The sequence below is a fragment of the Rhea americana genome, unplaced genomic scaffold, assembly GCF_003343005.1.
Source record: "Rhea americana isolate MKP2758 unplaced genomic scaffold, rheAme1 scaffold_14, whole genome shotgun sequence".
Classification (NCBI taxonomy): domain Eukaryota; kingdom Metazoa; phylum Chordata; class Aves; order Rheiformes; family Rheidae; genus Rhea; species Rhea americana.
This window is the reverse complement of record NW_028185483.1, coordinates 2,795,777-2,814,283: the sequence shown is the minus strand read 5'-3', so window position 1 is coordinate 2,814,283 and position 18,507 is coordinate 2,795,777. Positions and strand designations below refer to the sequence as shown.

Below are 18,507 nucleotides of genomic sequence, written 5' to 3'. Positions count from 1 at the left end.
GTATTCTGAATTCTGCCTGTCACAGTACAAATTTACTGAACCATTAGCAGCTGCCATTTGGCTGCACCTTCACAGAGGAAAAATACGTGTAGAAAATAAACTTGACGGATCAGACACGCTTTAACTGATTCTTTGCAGCCACCACTTTTCCTTCCACTCTGCACTGCTGAACTGCCTCAGGTTTTGAATGCATATAAAACTCTTGCTTTGGGTCTGTTAGAAAATTGTGGGTTTGTTTATTTGAGGGTATAGCAGATGAATGCAGGCAAGAAAAAATGTGTTAATAGCAAGTGAAGAACATGGAATAGTAGTATGTTGGTATGAGCACTGGCTTATCTGATAGGCTAATGAAGGTTTTGGTAATCTAGTGATACAGTATTTGAAAATGCAAGCAAACAGTGGCTGTCAAAGGAGTTCTGGCTGAAGCAACCTACAGGGCCCTTACAAATTCAGTGAACTCAATTTTAGCGGTCAAAGGCAAAGTGCAAATAATGCTTCTTTGGGGTGGATGCAGAAGATTGATGGCCATGGATGGCTGCTATGGCTCTTGAGGATAGTCTTGTCTAGAGTTGCGTGGTACCTTTTACTATATGAAGCTTGACAGTCACAGAAATACCAGGAATATAGTGAAGTTTTGCAGGATTTTTTCTCTAATGCTGGGATAAATCCACTGATAGTTGACAAAGGGAGAGAGAAAAAGGGGAACGTTTCTGCCTGAAGTGTGTTTGGTGGAGTTATGGAAGCAGAGGTTGTGCCGTGCAAATTAGGGGCGTATAAGAAAGTGAAATGTGCGTACTGAAAGACAGGCTTATGTATCCAAATGTATTTGTCTTGCTGGGGTAAGTCTACCCTGTCAAGAGTGTGTTACAGACCTCACTCCTGAATGATCTTGGATGAAACTGCGATACTGCTGATAGCCTTCTGTTAATGGTTGAGGCAAAATTAAGTCTTGATATGGTGTAGTGAGACTAGATAAAAGCAGTGCTTGTAAGAAGTATAAATAGCGCTGATCTGTCGGGAAGGACGCAGGGTGATTTGGGAGGATGCGAGTCGCATATCGTCAAGTGAGTGTGCAGAGCCTTGGTGAGACTGCAGACCGATTTCTTTGCTAGAGTGAATTGTTGTGGCCTGGATTGAAGTTAGTGGTGCTTTTGGCCATTTCTACGTAGCTCTCTGGTTACTGCAATAAATTTCTTTATCTTGCACTAATTTACGTATCTTGTAGATATTTGAATAAATAGCTCCTTGTCAGCTGTGAGGGCTTCTGTGCCAAAACGTGATGTTATCGTTAGGCTTATTCGCCAATGGTTTTGCAGAAGATGAATGCTTTTCCAGTTATAAGTGAAATTGTGTGTTTTGTCACTTGCTTCTAATTAGCAGCCCTGTGGCATCAAGCAGGGATTTGAAAGGAAGCTTTCCTTGTGTTACCTTTTCCAGGGAAAAAGGCCCTGTGGGCTAGGCTGAATGAGTGCTCCTCTGCCCTTGGGCTGTGCCAGCTGTGAAGGGTGCACAGGGCCCCACACCTCGGGGGTGGGGGGGCAAAAGGGTGCTAGGGGCGCACTCTCAGCTGGCTCTGCAGAGGGAAAGGCCCCTGGGCAATTTCTGTAAGAGCTTCCCTGAGGAGCTGTGAACTTGGGGGTGAGGGAAGAAACCTGTCCTTCGTCCATCAGTGCTGACCAGCATTAACTTGACCACCTGCAAAGTCTTAATTTGCTGTAGTAATTGGGTCAGCTATGGGCTCTTTACTCATGCTGGAGCTAGTCTGACCTTGAAATTACATTATTGTTGCTTAGTCGTGTTCTTCCTGTAAGTGCCTATAGCAGCTGGTGCAGAGAGTGAGCTCCATCTTCAATGGGAGCCACAGGCACCCTCACAATGTGAGCACTGAACCAGTATGGTTTTGTTCTGATATGGGCAGATGGACGCTTTAGTTGCGCACTGGAATAAGCCACTGGGTCCCTACCACCCTTCTCCTAATTCATGTCCACATATGTCCATTGAGAGCCTTCTCGGAGAGTCTTGGCAAAGGCTAAGCTACTGAGGAAGAGATATAGCTATTTTTGCTCATCCCTAACATAAGGTGATAAGTCTTCTTCCAGTGTTTTATTTCACTTTATGTATGAAAAAATATAAAAATACAAAAGGAAAAGTTTCCCATCCCAGAAATCTTGAGGAAAATTTTGTCTTAAAGCATTCATCAGATAGCTGTTTCAGTAAAAATAGTTTCTAGTTTCACAGGTAGCATGCTTGTGGCACAACTAGATCAAAGTTTGCTCCCTGAGACAGCAGCCTTGTAAAAACTGCAGGTTATCTAGACCTTAAAGATGGATGGGCAGCACTATGGTATAAAGATATCATGCACTACCTTAAAAAAAAAAAAAAAAAAAGAAAAAAAGAAAAAAAATTGAATGATGCATGATGCATCTCCTGAATTCAGGAGAGGAGAGGGTTTAAAAGCTAAGGCTGTTTCATATTGAAATTCTCTTCATCCTATGCAAATGCAGCTACTCACAAAATCAGGATTTCTCTGGATGTTTTTTTTTCCTCAACCTTTTGCTTGCTGAGGCTGTAAAAACAGGTCTCCAAACCAGCCCTGGCACCTCTAGCTCCTTTCCTCCCCACTCCACGCGAGGTGTGACTGAGCCTGGGCAGATGGGAGGCTCAGAGGTCTCTGCAAAGCCAGCGCTGTTGCAACGGTGTGGTCGTGGTGGAAATCAGTCCAAGTGCACCCAAAGCCTAGAGAACAAGCATGTTGCATTGCTACTGCTTCTGGTGTTGTGGCAATGCCGTTGTTGCTGTCATCTTTGGTCTATCGTGTACAACTTCAAAGGGGCTCTGTTGCAGCAGTATTGCCATTGGTGAGATAACAGATTGTGCTTTAGTGCTGAAAATGATACATTTCTCCACAGATAATTCACTGTCTTTTATTTATTGGTGTTAAAAGACTGTCACGACAAATAAGCGTGTTCTCACTTGACTTGATAACTTACTTGGTATTGCTGAAGGTGATTTGTAGTTTATACATGGAAAGGATTTGCTGATCTCATTAATAACTTTCCAAACATCTAGATAAACATGCTATCGCTCTAATCAAATGCACTTGGAACAGCCAAGGTATTCACCTGCAAGGGCTTTTGGCACTCTCTTCTTTCCCAGACAACAGAGATTTAACAAAAGAATGTGGGAACTGCCAAAATGCATTTCCAGCCACCCTAAGGTGGGAGATTATCTGTTCTTGCTAAATTATTCTTTTCTGTTGAATGGCTTATTGACAGGAGCAGATTTCCCCCCCCCCCCCCTTTTTTTAATAGGCACTATTTCATGGCTCCTAGCACTCAGCCCATACAGGTGTTTCTCTTTGCTTTCCTATGGAGAACATCCTGCCAAAGACTGCGATGTAAAAGAGCTGCTAAGCAATGTCCACAAGCTTCCTCTACCCAGCTGTGAAAGGAGAGCTGAGACAGCCCTGGATATTCCCTGCTGAGTATGGCAGGTTGTTTGCCATGAGATTTTTGTTTCATCAGGAATAATCACCTCCTCTGTATTGGCGCCTTGTTATCTGGAGATCTCCAAGTGCATTTATTGCTTAATTAAGCCTCACAACAGCTTTTGGATGTATCTATTGTGCGTTTTATTGCCACCTTGTATGTTGATAAACTGAGGCAGGCCTCGAGGTTTGTACTGTAGGTGCCAGTGTATTACACCCTTCCAAACAGGGGACCCAAAGGAAGGGCCCTGCTTTCTCTCTTGCTGTTCTCTGCTTGCTTTCTTACCGCACGCTCCTGTGTGAAAGGGTTACTGCAGTTGTGATCCCTGTATTTGGGGAGATGACCTGCAAGTTACTAAGCAGGAGGCTGGGATAGACCAGTTGAAAGGGGAAGAACAGCTTTTACTCCTGAAGAATACTGTGATACTCTGTGAGCACAAGGGAAAGGTTAGGCAAGCTGTCCTTGGTGTCTGGACAGAGGCAGAAATAGGACCTGGGAGACTGTTTAAGACTCTTCTGTAGCTGTGAGGTCACGCCTCACTGGGAGACATTGGATCATGAGTGAGAACTAAAGTAGAAGGATGCCTTCCGGATGCCTCTCTCTGTACATTTAGTTTTATAAATTAGACCAATGTGGAGCAAATGTCCAGCCTCATTTTCAAATCTAGGATACAATCAGGGGAAAAATGTATCTAGAAAAATATTGGGTGAATTGAGTCTTTTTCCTTTATCAAAAACGTTCCGAAACCAAAGAATGTGATTTGTAAGCAAGGGTACACATGCCCATGCCCATGGCCCTTATCTCTCCTTTTGAAAATGTGTGATCTGCGAAGAATAAAGAAAAATACAGCTTGTGTGAATTTAAAGAGGGCAAACAACTGAGCAGTTTCCCTCTTTTGTTGAAATGAAGCATTGTGGTAATCTTTGCATAGGTAATAAACCAAAAGTGCTTATGAGCTCCAGATAGCAAAGGGCAGAGGAGAGAAGCAACTCATCAGTGTGTGACCCTCTCTAAAATGTCATGGGTAATCAAGTGTGAAGTACTTAATGGATCATGATTTGCATGCCACCATTTTGATTGATGTACTACTTAGTAGAGGATTGATAGTGGTGTTGATGGGAGTCTCTTAAAAGTACCTCCATGTGTTTTCCCTAATGTTGCCCAAGCAGTGCTTGCTTGAAGCCATTGTTTCCTTAGTACCTATGTTCAGGTGTCAAAAATAGTGCAGTGTTGTTATCTTGGGTAGACCTTGATCTCACTGGAACTGTCTATATTTAGGCATCTTCCAAAAACTGTGTGTCAAGCAGTTCTCTGGGGAGACAAAAATAGCATTTTTTTTAATCACGTGGTACAGACATTTAAAGATGTGATGATTAGGCACCTTGCTATAGCTTCAGAGATAGGAACTTGACCTGTGTTCTAGGCTGCTTACCCAAGTGTTAAAAAGCCAGAAGAAGCTGCAGTGTTCACTTTGACTTGGCTCGATCAAAGTCGTGATGTAAGTTCAATCAGTAGCAGAAAGCATTACACTCAAATTGAGTTCTGCTTTAGGGAGTGGAAGGCCACTTGCAAAAAGAAAATGGTATTAAAGGATTTATATGTAGAATTAACCCACAAATTCTTGACAGTAGACAAATCATTAAAAGTAATTAAAGATTTTAGACAAATTGCATTTTTATTAGTGTATGTAAAATATAAGCACTCTTAAAATAACTGAAACAAGCATGTTAGATGCTCTTTAATACTTTGCTAGCACTCTGGTTTCAGTCAATGACAGCTGATTCTTGCCCTAGCAGCAAGCAGACCTTTTACACAATAACATCAGGGCTATGTGTTAGGCCTTTCCTTTTCAAACTACTCAAGCTGCTACTGTACTCTATCACAGACTTCATCTAACTTTGAAAGTTTAATTGCCTTTTATAGAGCTGTTAAGATTTAGGAGATGGGAGATAATCCCAGGCTGGTTGGACAGTGCTTTGAGATAGAGATCTCTGCTCCCATCAGTACTTTTACACGACTGGGGAGAGAAGCTTGTAAGCAGGGCCCCTGACAAAAGGATTAGAGTTTGTTAATGCGGAGATTCAGGCTCCTTAATCAGCTTTTGCTAGAGTATATTGTAGACTTCAGTAGGGATTTTTTTCTGTAAAATTTAGTTGCTTAAAACCCCCAAATCATGTTTTTCTATATGATTTTTGTTTTTAAAACAAGCTATTTTTCTGAGGTGTGCTTAGAGAATCTTTTAGCATTGTGAATCTCATCTTGTTGCTTCTGTTCAAGGGAAACTGTCAACTTTTTTTTTTTTAATTGAGTAATTTTTTGAAACTGAATACTTGGCTCATCTTGTAAATCTCCCAGCTTGTATAAAGGTGATTAAACCTTTACAGTTAGATGAAATCTCTGATAGAGCACAGTGGCAGCTTGAGCAGTTTGAAATGGAGAACATCCGAACGCTTGACTCAGATGGTAATATTTTAAAGATCCGATTAGCGGTTGCGCAAGTGTGTCAGCAGGGCTTGTCTGTGCTGAAGCCGCTCCTTTGCAGTTTCTGAGAAGTGAGGTGTGTTTTATATAATTAAAACAATAAATGAAGCTCATGCTATTTAAAAGGAAAAGTAAAATCATTCAGGTGCTGCGTCCTCAGCTCAGCAAGGAATTCACTGAGACACTTAAACACAGGCTGAAGTTACGTGTCCTCTTGAATACTTGGCTGAATCGGACCCTCCGGCTGCCTGGCAAGGAAGGGGGACCACCTCGAAATACTGTCAGGACAAACAGTGCTTTCCGCTTTCTGCCGGCGGACTGCCTGCTGCCTCGCTGAGCTTTGCTTGCGGTCGCCGGTCCTAGCAAATACCTTCCTGTAGGGAGCAGAGCTGGCTGGAGTTTTCTTTCTTCGTATAAAGTGCTGACTTCTCACTGAGAACAGCTTGCTTCAGCCTGAATGAATTGTTTCAACCTGACCTGCGAATTCTAACTTTCTATCTTTTTCATTTTCGGACAGAAAACATTTGCAGCAAATATTCTGGCCAGAGGCTTGTTTTCCTTTGAGAATATCCTGATGAAACTTTTCAGGGAACCTTCTCAGTGTGGGTCTAGAAGCAGCTTATGAAGGGAGATGCTGACAGTGGCAACAACAGATCTAGGCAGTATCAAAGATCATTAGCAATAATGGTGTAGAAAATTTCAAATTTGCAAAACATAGGAAGTAGAAAACCCCTAACTATTCCCCCTCCAGCCCACAATGTCACAGCTATAGCAAAGGGAAATGTTGCAAGTGTAAAGTACATCTACTAATTCATACAAATATGATATGATATTTTTAAGTTTGTATATTCTTTGAAGATTTTTTCAGCTGTTTTGATTTGTCAACTGTATAGCAAAGTTCAGAATAATTCTTAATACTTTTTGGAATGAAAACTAGCTTTTCATATTTGGGCATCTCCATGCATGTGCCTGTGGAAGTTATTTAGTATATAAATCATATATATTCTTATACAATTGACTGAGTTTAAGTTTAATGGTTTCCTTGGAAGAGGTAGAATGATGAAAGGAAAAAAAAAAAAAAAGCAGCTTTCAGCTTTTAAAATGATTGGTTTGTCAACAAATTTTATATATTTGTACTAGAAGCAACTTAGTTTGAAAAATTTCTGTATAGGAAATCTCCATGTAAAACCCAGGAGAACTGATCTTGTGTAGGAATGGCACTTCAAATTAGCAAGCTGTTCCTAAAGAGAGGATTTTGGAGAGTAAGAATGCCAGCAGTGCTATGGTCCCATGTTTATAGCAAGCAGTTTTCAAGTTTAGGGGTTTATCACAAATATGCTTAGTAATTGACTCTGACATCATGAAATGGTGACAGGGCAAAAAAAAAAAAAAAAAAGACCTTTTTGGGTGAGATTAATAGGCTATCCTGTTCCTAGTATTTTACACCTGACTGTCTTGTTTGTGCCTGTAGTTTTCTTTTGAACAAATTTCTGTATCAGATGCCCTATCCTGTTGTACTTGAGCTCTTTGCTGTACTAGCAAGTCTTTTTTCCTGTTTTACTTCTTTGGAATTCTTTTATATTAAAAAAAAAAAATAATAAATAAAATCCCAGACTTCAGAAGACCAGATTTTGGCTTGTTCAGGGATCTACTTCTCAGGAAAGCTGTAGAGAAGCCCAGAAGAGCTGCTTAGTCCTGAAGGACAACCTGCTCAAAGGACAGTGTGGTCTGGTGTGCAGCAAGTAAAAGAGGTGTAGTGGACAGATAGGGAAAAACTAGCAGAGCTCAGACATGGAAAGGAAGCATCCAAAAGGTGGATGTGGAGAGGGGATGTAGAGTCATTGCCTGAGTGCGCAGGGTGAAGTTAGGAAAGCTAAAGCTCAGCTGGAGTTGGACCTACCAAGGGATGTGAAGGACACCAAGAAGGGCTTCTACAAGTACATTGGTACCACAAAGGAAGACTGAGGACAGTGTGGCCCCACTGCCTCAGTGGGGCAGGAGACCTCATGACCGAGCGGACGAAGTGTCCACATGGAAACAGGCTGAGATACTGAATGTATCGCTTGGCTTTCACTGGTAAGGTCCGCCATCTGCTCTGCCAGGACCCTGCGCCTCCTGTGGGAGTGAGGCATTACAGGATAAGACTGAGGTGAAGGGCACCGAAACTAACTGGATGCACACAGGTCTGTGGGACCTGATGGGCTGTGCCTGAGGGTGCTGAGGGAGCTGGCAGATGTCATTGCAGGGCTGCTGTCTTTAAGCTTTGAAAGGTTGTGACAGTCAGATTCCTAATTAATGAAAAAAGGCAAATGTCACACCCACTGAGGTGGCCCTGCCTTTGCAGGGGGTTGGATGAGATAGACTCATAGAATAATTCTTGTTGGAGGTTATGATCATAGCAATGTGACACTAGTAACAAGGGAAAGAAAAGGTAAATTCCACGTAGTGGAATCAGTAATACTCGGTAGGTTTGGGTCCCCCAGTAATTCCTATCTGTCAGCAGCCAAAGCTTCCTCCCTTTCCCCCCTGAGGATTCAAGAAGACATCTTGCATGATAGTGACTCATCTTGCATGATAGTGATTCATTTCCACACCAAAGTTATTTGATATTTCCAGCTCCTTGCTCTTCACTTTTTAAAATTTCTGCCACTTCATGTCCATCTATGAGCACAAAAAAAAAAGGATAAGTGCCAGTAAGATAAATGTCACCTCACTGCAGATGAAAATTAGTCTGAGGCAGTTCATAGTTTTATTGCTAAGGTTGTTACACCTTAGGGTTTCTGACTGTTGCAATGTCCACAAGCTTCCTCTACCCAACTGTGAAAGGAGAGCTAAGACAGGCCTGGATATTCCCTGCTGAGTAGCTGTCCTCAGCCACTGCATTTGCTGGGCTTATGACCCTGCTTGTTCTTCCTCAAGCTGCAACTGAATCTTTCCCCGTCAGCAAAAAGAGCTGCTGCAGAGCCATCCATGGGGAGTCACAGATAACTCCCATTTCTGTTACTTCACCTACGGTACAGACTACAGTGGCTCCGAGATGCTGCACAACTAGAGCATGCATATGTTTTGTTTGTCCTTAAAGTTACATTTTAACTCAGTGCATTTTGAGTTATGGTTCAGAATTAGAAAAGAAATCCAATCAGATAATATCTGTTTAATACAATTTATACAGACTTTGACCTTGCAAGGTTCAATTTGGTGAGATTTTGGAACCAACCAAACCACTTGCTTCTCTGCAGTTTTTACATCTGGTGGGTTTACCCACAGCCCTTGCCCTGCTGCGTCTCTAGCACAGCGGCTAGAGGAGTGTGTACGTGGACTACCTGATAGGCCTCGATAGTCTGGACGGGTGATACTTGCCTGGTGTTTGTGCCAGGCCTGAAGTTTTGCTGTCATCGTTGTGTCAGCCCAGGGTGTGTTTTTTTTTTTTTTTAAAAAAAAAAGAGAACAACTGGAAACTTGACTCCAAGGTTGCTGCACTGGGGGGAGAGGGGGGAACAAAGCTGTTTAAGGTTGCTCAGTTTTACTGCTTGAATAATTCTTCCTCTAAGTTTACGCTGCAGCTTTGCTAGTGAATTCTGCAGGTGTACTATGCAATCAGAGTTTCAGTGGCTTAAGCAGAGCTCTGGACTTCACTGAGTCATCTAAGTCCCCATATTTTTACTTTGAAGTTCTGGGTAAATCTTTCCTAGAGTAAAACCACGCCAAAGTCAAATGTTTTTCTCTGGGATTGTATTTGTATTTCCATGTGTCATTCATGCGATAGAAGTGTGCTTAGTGCATAGCAACGTTGTTTTTCTCATCAGCAATATGGGTTAAAGATGTGGAACTCTTTTTAATTTGTATAAGATGTAAAGTCATTATCAATAGGAGACAAAGATCTTGCAATATGAACATCAAAGAAATTTGACTTTATTTGGAAACAGCATTTGGTACATCACATCAAATTCTACAACTTGACTTTTAAAAAAGGCTCCAGAGAAGGCACACCCCCCCCCCCTTTTTTTCTTCCTTTTTTCTTTTTTTCTTCCTTCTGGCTTCTAAGGATCTTTATTTATCACCCTCAGGGGCATTACAGTGAGTAATTAGATTGAACCAGGAGAACGACTTAATTTTACAAGAAACTCATTAATTCATCCTATTTAAAATCTTCTCATTTCACCCAAAAACCAATTATGCTTGTAGTGGCAATGATCTGGAAAGGCTTTGTCTCGTAGGTATTAGGGGGGCCATGGGGAGCCCTGTGGTATTCATGTCGGGGAGACAAGGGCGACTCCCTTTCTTTGACTTTTAGGTCAAAAGAACTAGTCGTCGGGACAGCTTGACAATTACAAAAACCCTGATGAGCATTTGGAACTAAAACAGCTGTACAATAACCGAGAGGTTCATGGTGCGGGGCAGAAAGCTCATCAAAAGAGACTATCCAAACAATTGAGTTCTCTAATTAACACACAAAAATCTGTTCAGAAATGGTAATAACAGTAAAAGAGAGCTGAGAAGATGCTGCCTACTTATGTGGCAGATGTGGTTTTGTTACGATTTGAGAGAGAGAATCCATCCTTTTTTTTAAGGAATGAGAAGAACATTAGAGGGGAAAAATAAAACTAACTTTTTATTCCTAAGGGTGCAGTTAAAACACAAGCTTAAAATACTTCCAAAAGGACAGGAGCTGTAGAAAATGTAACTAGTGATGAGCATTTTTTAAAAACAATTTTTTTTCTTGGTCAAATTTATAAGCTTGACACTGAAATCTTTTTTTTTTTCTTAACAAATTTACTTTGTCCTTCATTTTGCTAAGAATACACTGTTTTAGGGTTTTTCATGAAAGTTGGCTACAGTCATGTATAATAAAAAAAGATGTTTTCCCTCCTCTGGTGTGCATGGGAAGAATTTTAATTCAAAATCATGTCTCAAGGAATTTAGAAATTTTCTTAACTGCAGAGCTGATGGGGTTTTTTCCTGCCTCAAACAGTGGAAACTATCAAATGCGTTGTTTCCTAAATTTCAGCCAGAAACACAAATCTTGACATACGTTATTTACTTGCCTGCAATCATAAATGTTCTTAGTGGTGTGTTAGTCCCTGTTGGGAAGGAGGAGCGCAGTGTGAGCGTGTGTATTTTCATTAAACTGCTGATTTTTTTTCATGGGCTCCCTCTTTCTTTGCAAAACTCGTTGGAGATCAAAGCCTTAAGCATAGTATTTTATGTACCTTTCCCCATACAGACTTGTCATCCCAATAGTCTTTTTACTGTTGCTGTATATAAGAATTTCAGGAAGTCCATGGCAAATTTTCTTTTGATAGAAATTTATTGACATAACTAGATTTACTTCAGCAAAGAAACGTGTTTCTAGTTTAGCTTAGTCATCCCGTTGTCTTCATTAGTTCCTAACCTGAAAACCGGTATTTTCTCCGTTGCGAATATTCACCTTCGGCAGAGGTTGAGCCGTGAGGTTAAAAAGGGTTTTTCCTCGCGCCCGCGCGCGGGGCCGTGGCCGGAATGCGCGGGGGCGCGCGCGGGGGGCGCCCGGCGAGCCCCTCGCGGCGCTCGGCCCCGGCTCCCGCCTCCCGCCCAGGGCTCGGCCGGCCGCCGGCCCCGGGCGGCCTGCCCGCCTGGCGCGAAGCGCGCGCCGCGGGAAGAGCCTTGCCTCCGCAGGAGTGCCGGAAAGCGCGTGGAGCTTGCTGGGATGGGGTTTCAGCCAAGCCTCTGCAAGAAATTAAGCTCATTAAGAACTACTAAGCAAATGAAATCTTTTTCAGATTATGCTAGAAAGATTCATTGCCATGTCAGTAAGTAAAAAGGAATAATTTGAGAAAAAGATTGGGAGATTTTTTTTGAACAACTTAAAATGTGTAAGTAGATTTTTTTTTTTCCTTTAATATTTTCCCCAGACTTTGGAAGGCATTGTAGCTTTAAAATCATTTAATATGAGCTAGAGACAGTAATTTTTTTTTAATGCTTAGGTTTTACTGTAGCGGTGACTAAAAAGGATGTGACTAGAACTTTATCTACTGAGATAGGTTTTTAAATTCTGAAACTACTGGCTGAAATTTTTAATAGAAAATTCAGCATTTGGAGAGACCAAGCAAACACACTTTTCAGCCTGTGTATATATAATTTTTTTTCCAGAAAGCCCTAAGATTCTGAAAATCAGGTTTAATATGAAAAGAGAATTTGTAGAATAGCTTGAAAATTTACATTCAGGTTTGAGTGAAGTTCCATAATTCTTCAGACCACTACTTTTCTCGGTTTTCACATGTATCACTCTAGTACATTATAAGAAAAAGAGCATATAGTGATGACAAGCTACATTTAACAAATCTTATCTCGCTTTAACAGAAATATAAATTTAATAGTTTTTTTTTTACATCAGGATTCAAAGAAACTAACATAATTATTTCATGCTGATCACTGCTTAAAATGAGTATGGTTATTTGTAAGAAAAAACAATGAACTTTTTCAAAACGAAAATATTTTTGTTTAACAATTTTCCTTAGATATGGTGGAAATGATTGTAACCTTATAATATTTGTGGGTGATCTGAATGTGAGAAAAGATTTTTCTCTTCTCTCTCTCTTTTTTTTTCAAACTAACAGAAAGAACTAATTAAGGCAAAGCTAAGGAATTGAATTCAAAGTTTGTATTGCACATGTGAACTAATCTTTTTACAATGGTATCTTTCGAAAGCCGTGTAAGAATGCCATTCATGTCCTGTGTCAGCCAGCAAATCCTTCCTCGAAAGGAAGTGAGATGGAGATTTGTCATGAGTGAGCAATAGAGACTTTCAGGGGATGGGTTCTCTACAGGCTTGTTTGTCCGCTAAAATATTAACATTCAGCTTGGGATGGGCTTTTTTTGAAATACATATCAGTAATACTTCATGCTAAGAGCACCTTTTACAGGCGTAGATTCAAGTTTTTAAGTGACAGGACCATGGAGCTCATAGGAGGAAAGAACGGTTGATTAAATACAACATATTCTCAAATGTTCTCCTAGGTCAAGTGCTGAAATGCAGTGAATCTTTGAGCATGCTAAAGCGAAGAAAACTGTTCAATAGCAGGTGTATGGCTGGAGGAAAATGGCTGTGTGTGTGCTTCAAAAGCAGTGACTGCGTTTGGAGAGCTTTCTTCAGGTCTTGAAATATTAATGATCTTGGCTTAATATAGTAGAAAACAAAGTAGATTGCATGAAACAAAGGGGAAAAAATCCTTGAATTATAAATTGTTGACCTTGCAGTATCTGCTGTATTAATCCAATCCCGTTTAAACCACTGAATCTGAAAACAAAGCGAGGAGGAGGAGGAATAGTTGCAAAAATGCTACCTGTGACATTTTTCTACTCTTTCCAATAAAATGTTATAGTCAGAGCAGAATCAACTTTGTAGAAGGTTGTTTATTATTATTTAAATATTTTAATACTAAGAAGATGCAAAAGACCTCTCTGTGTAATAATTTCTGTGAACGATTATGTTCATTTAAACAGTAATGTTAGATTACATTTTTTATTTGAGTAGTTGAATGAATTTTGTTGGATAAAAGCAGTTGAACTTGCTCTGAGTTTATATTCTTTTTTTCCATTTGCTTTCTTTGTATATGACACCAAGCTTCTGTCTGTACTGTTCTAGTCTTATGCAGATTTAGGTGTATTTCTGATCTGAGTTATGACAATGCAAACCAGGAGTAATATCTCAGATCAGAATCTGCCACTTGACTGCTGCTATTGTTAAACCAGTCACAAGAGGACAGGTATCGATAGCACAACTCATTCATTAGATATTGCTTATCATATCAAACAGTGAAAGGTAATCTTCCTTTTTTTCTTCTCTTTTTTTCTTCTCCTGGTAATTCACATCAGAAGAAAAAATAAGTTATTTTTACACAAGTTGCCTTTGTTTGCTGTGACTGACTGACTGATAGGCTGTACCCACTGGGTCTGTGTTTGTCTTTGGGACTAATCGTCTTTGATGTGGGGAGGCTGGGTTTGACCCCAGTGAGTCTTCCTGCCAAAGCTGTGGTTTCTGATTTTAATCGAAACCCCAAGGCCATTTGAAGCATAGCCAAAAAGCACCTTGCAAGTGGAACTCTATCTAATTATGTGATGTATATAAACTCTGGAAGCATAAATCCTAGTCATTTAAGCAGCATGTTTTTATAAGATTCTCTGGTCCAGTGACAGCCAAAGCGAGCAAAAGCAGATTGGTCTCGCAGTGGTTTTATAGATGGTGCGCGACCCATCGTAAAGTTAGGACTCGTTAAGGAAATTCCATAAATGGCTTTGGTTAATAAGACTGAAGTAACTTGCTGCTTTATGAACGCATTACTAAAATCCCTCTCCCTTTCCTATTTGGAGGGCTTCATAAAAGAAAGAAAGAAAATAAAGTACAGGAAGGGGTAAAACACAAAGAACAAGCAGTGGCTGGGCCAGAGAAGGAGAATGGCTGCGGAAGGAGCATGCTGTGCTCTGGAGGCATGCAGATAACAGGGGAACCCTAGAGGTGGTGTAAGTGATAAATTACAAGATGTGAGAGTGAGTCATGCAGTAAATATTGAAAGTAACATTTCCTCCTTACTCATCTACCCTCAAAAAATGCGTGGGTGTTTTCTGTGTTCTCCATAACCCTGAAAGCTAATGGTCATGGTGGACCTTTTTCTCTAGCCAAGGGAGGAATTTCTGGGATGACATACCTGTTAGACAGTATTGTTATTAACGATCCTAATGAGTTTTTTCCAAGTGATGTAAATGTAGCCATCCGTGAGCGTATTGCATTTGTGAAGATGATGTCACCGAAAGCTTGCCAACTGCACATGGGACCTCATGCCAGTGGTGTAGTCATTGATATGCCCTGGCTTCGAGGAGGGGAGAACATTGTTGATTTCCTCCCTTGGGGAGAAAGAGCCAAATTAATTCTGCCTTGCCAGAAGGGAAACATGCCATTTCCGGGCATGTTAGACTAAGGGCTTCACTGCCAATCACAGTGGGTTCCTATTCCTCTCCCTCTTAAAAATTGGCAGTGTCTCCCTGTCAGCTGCCATTCCTTAAGTGGTCATAGAATAAGCCAATTGCAACCTTTCTGTTGTGCTCTGAGTGTGTGTGTGTGTGAGTGCAGGTGGACATGGGTTAAGCAACATGCAACTCCACAGTAAACACAAAGAGGCAGCTGATTTTCTGGCAGTGTCAGTAGAAGAGTAGGATTTTAAAAAAAAAATCTTCAGGCCAGCTTTTAAAATGGCTCTTGTTGGAATTAGAAATCAGTATCCCCTGGCATAGGATTGCTCATTAAGAGTCTGTTGATTGTTAATTTTTCACCTGGGGCTAAGAGGACATCATTTGATCTTTTGAAATGTCTCCTGCCTTGATTTTGAGTAAGCCAGCAATTTATGATTGCAGCCTGAGCAAGTAACACTCTCCCTTCCTGTTTCTCCATCTAGCTTGCAAAATTGGATACTACAAGGCGCTCTCAACAGATGTTGCTTGTGCCAAATGCCCGCCTCACAGCTACTCCATCTGGGAAGGCTCTACCTCCTGCACCTGTGATCGGGGCTTTTTCCGAGCTGAAAATGATGCTGCCTCCATGCCCTGCACTCGTAAGTTAGTTTTTGCGCAGTCTTTTCCCCTTTCATCATCTGTTTCTTCTCTTGTCTTTCTCTTGCTGTATATATATGAAAAGTTGCCTGGAGATCTGTCTCCCTTTGAGAAGTGTCCTGCTTCTCATGGTAGCGATTAGTAGCTTTTACAGTCCTTTGCAGATACAGTACATGTTTTGGATCATGCATCTTAGAGAGAGAACATTACTTCTGAGCCCTGATTTCCTAACAGTGATGTGGCTTTATTGACCCTTAAGAGCTTACTGTCTAAATAAATCAGAAGACCTGAGAGGAGGCAAAGCAGTGAGAGAGGAGTGACTTGCGTACCTCAGTAGTAGAGTCAGGAATGAAGTACAGGTCTAAGTTCCAGTCTGAGGACCCGTCCAGTAGATCGTATCACCTCTCTTTTTTTTTAAATACTAGTATTTGTAGAAATTGCAAAATATTTTCTCATAATTAAATGACTTAGGGAAAATATAATATTTATAATCTTATTAAGTATCTAATTGGCTCAAAATACAGGTGGTAACTCTTAGGAACAAAACAGTATTCCTCTGAAAGTGATGGTAATAACAAATCTTAAATCTTAATGAAATAAATTTGAAAACTTTCTTTTATTTTATCCGTGGTATATAAGTACATCAGGTATGACAAATGGAATTATGTTTTAGTTCCACCAAAATGTTTTCAGTGAGAGAACAGGAGACATAGCACACTGAACACACCCGCTGCGTTACTGGAGAAACTCCTTATCCTGTGTTTTGGTTAATGGCTTCCGCTGCCGAAGACCTGGGAACCTAGGCATGCCCTGATGTTAAGTTGTCATCATCTAAATTTTTGATTCTCATTTTTATAGGAGCAGAACATTTTGAAACAATAAGTGAAAGGGCCGTATTTTACTGCGGGAAGCCAGTGTGTGACTTTCTCTGAAAGCTAGTGGAATTTTTGGAGTTCGACTGTATATTTGTGTAGTGTGGTTTTCTCTATGGGAGAGGGAAGGATGATACATTTCTCTTCTAATATTTTAATTTAATCCAAGTTCATTTTGGAGAGGTGACTCATTTAAGTCCTAATTTCTCCCTTACAAGGCAGAAACAAAGTATGTCCATAACTTAGCCAGCATTCATTCCTTTCTCACACCCCTTCATTCCAAGTCGTCTTTAGCAATCAGCTTCTTTTCAGCTGTGAGCTTTTACTGGGTGGTGGTTAAGCAGGTCTGGGCATACCCAGGTGTATCTGCTTGTTAGGAAAGCAGAGAGCTACTTAAGTCCCTTGCCAAACATTGACTGGGGATAGAGATCTAGCTTATCATCAAACTGCTAAAGTTGGTAGAAATATGCTTTGATAATTTACACTACTTCTCTAGGAGAAATAAACCTGGACCATTTTGATAGTGAAACTACTTTTTTGCAACAACAAAGCTATTGATCAGAAGATGCATGCTAAATAATATTATACCAACAAAAATTTCTTATATAGCATAGGTCCTAGTGAGGGATATCCTGACCAAACTGAAATTAAATTAGTAATTAAATGTTTGAATTTAAGTTGGCATATGCAGTGACTAAATTATGAGGAGAGAGCTCTAATATGTAGCAAAACCCTTCCAGATGGGGAAATTGTGGGCAAATATGTTTGTTTATTTGTATGTGCAAAATGCATTCCTATATGTTTAGCTCCCTTTTTTTAATCAAATTTTGGGCCTACTTCTGGCATTCTTCCCCCATTCCTATCTTTGAAGGTAAAGTCCCTGATCTTGGTGATATTTTACCCTGGAAATAGGAAAAAATAAGGAGAGAGAGCAAGGGCCATGATCCTGCTCTCGGTCTTCACATCTGCTGTCTAGGAGGACTCAAGTACATAGAGGCAAGCCAATGACAATCCCAAGGACACCAGACCTGTGTCTAGAGTGATCCTATTTCATAGCTTTGAATTTTCTAGTTGCTAAATGGCTTGGATTTGTGTGATTCAAGGTGAAGGAGGATCCAGAGGTTAATTCTAAGGTGGTTCATGGGGGGCAGCTTTGCTCCCTTAACATCCTCTCTTTGAGGTCTGCTGTAGCTATGTTTGAATGTTGCTGCAGTGGTGACACCTAAACACATGAGCCCTGCTGGCTCCGAATGGGATGCTGTGTGATGCACCTCTGCAGTGCGCGAGCAGCGCGGTGCAAAAGGCTCCTCGAGGGCTGTCGGTTTGCCCTCCCTCCCTCTTGTGCCATGTAGCCTTCTGCCAGCAAATCTGAGGCAAGTGACAGAAGCCATTTCAAGGGCCTCTGCAGAAGAAAGCTCCTCCGGAAGATGTTCCCTGTTTGTCTGCCTTTCCTGGCAAGATGTGGAGACAGAAGGGAGCATAAACATCAAAGGCTCTTTCAGATGGATTCAGACTCTAATCAGTTCTTACCAGTTGGTTAAGCCAGGTGACAAACCCAATTCCCTTGTGCTGACAGCCATAATAATCAGGCACCTTCTTTGTTCATTGTGCTCTCTTTAACCCTGGTATTCTCATTCAGCCCTACGTTTAGTAATCGCTCAGTGTGACGGCACACTAATGAAGAAATAAAACACAGTATCTGAGATCCATTCTTCTAGCAAAAAGATAGACTCTGCTCCATTGGCTTGTAAAATCAGGTTTCTGTTCACTTGGAGAACTATTAGACCAGGTGAATAAAAGTAACATTGGGTAATTTGGAGGGAACAATCTGAAATGGACTGTGGATTGAAACTTTCTTTATTATTTCTAAACAGTTTTTAATCTTAAGAACTTCAGGCTTCTTAGGATGTGTTTTTGTAAGCTTTGACCCTTGGCTATTGATTTCCGTTAATAATAAACTGGCTGGCCTTGTCACTTATCTCGCCTTCTAAGCTGGAGGAGGAAGACTGTTATAACTTTCCATTAGGCTGATTGTGCTAGAGGATGAAGGAGAATTAGAGATTTCCCTTTCCTTTCTTTCTCAT

The 18,507-nt window shown here is 40.9% G+C and overlaps 1 protein-coding gene across 1 annotated transcript in view; it reads left to right on the top strand.

The window, feature by feature from the left end:
- The window catches only part of EPHA4 (EPH receptor A4), a 113,531-nt gene that overhangs the window by 33,138 nt on the left and 61,886 nt on the right, over positions 1 to 18,507 (top strand). Inside the window, exon 4 of the mRNA XM_085298566.1 lies at positions 15,398 to 15,553. Within this exon, the coding sequence (XP_085154692.1) occupies positions 15,398 to 15,553 (156 nt within the window). The remainder of the gene's footprint in view (positions 1 to 15,397; positions 15,554 to 18,507) is intronic.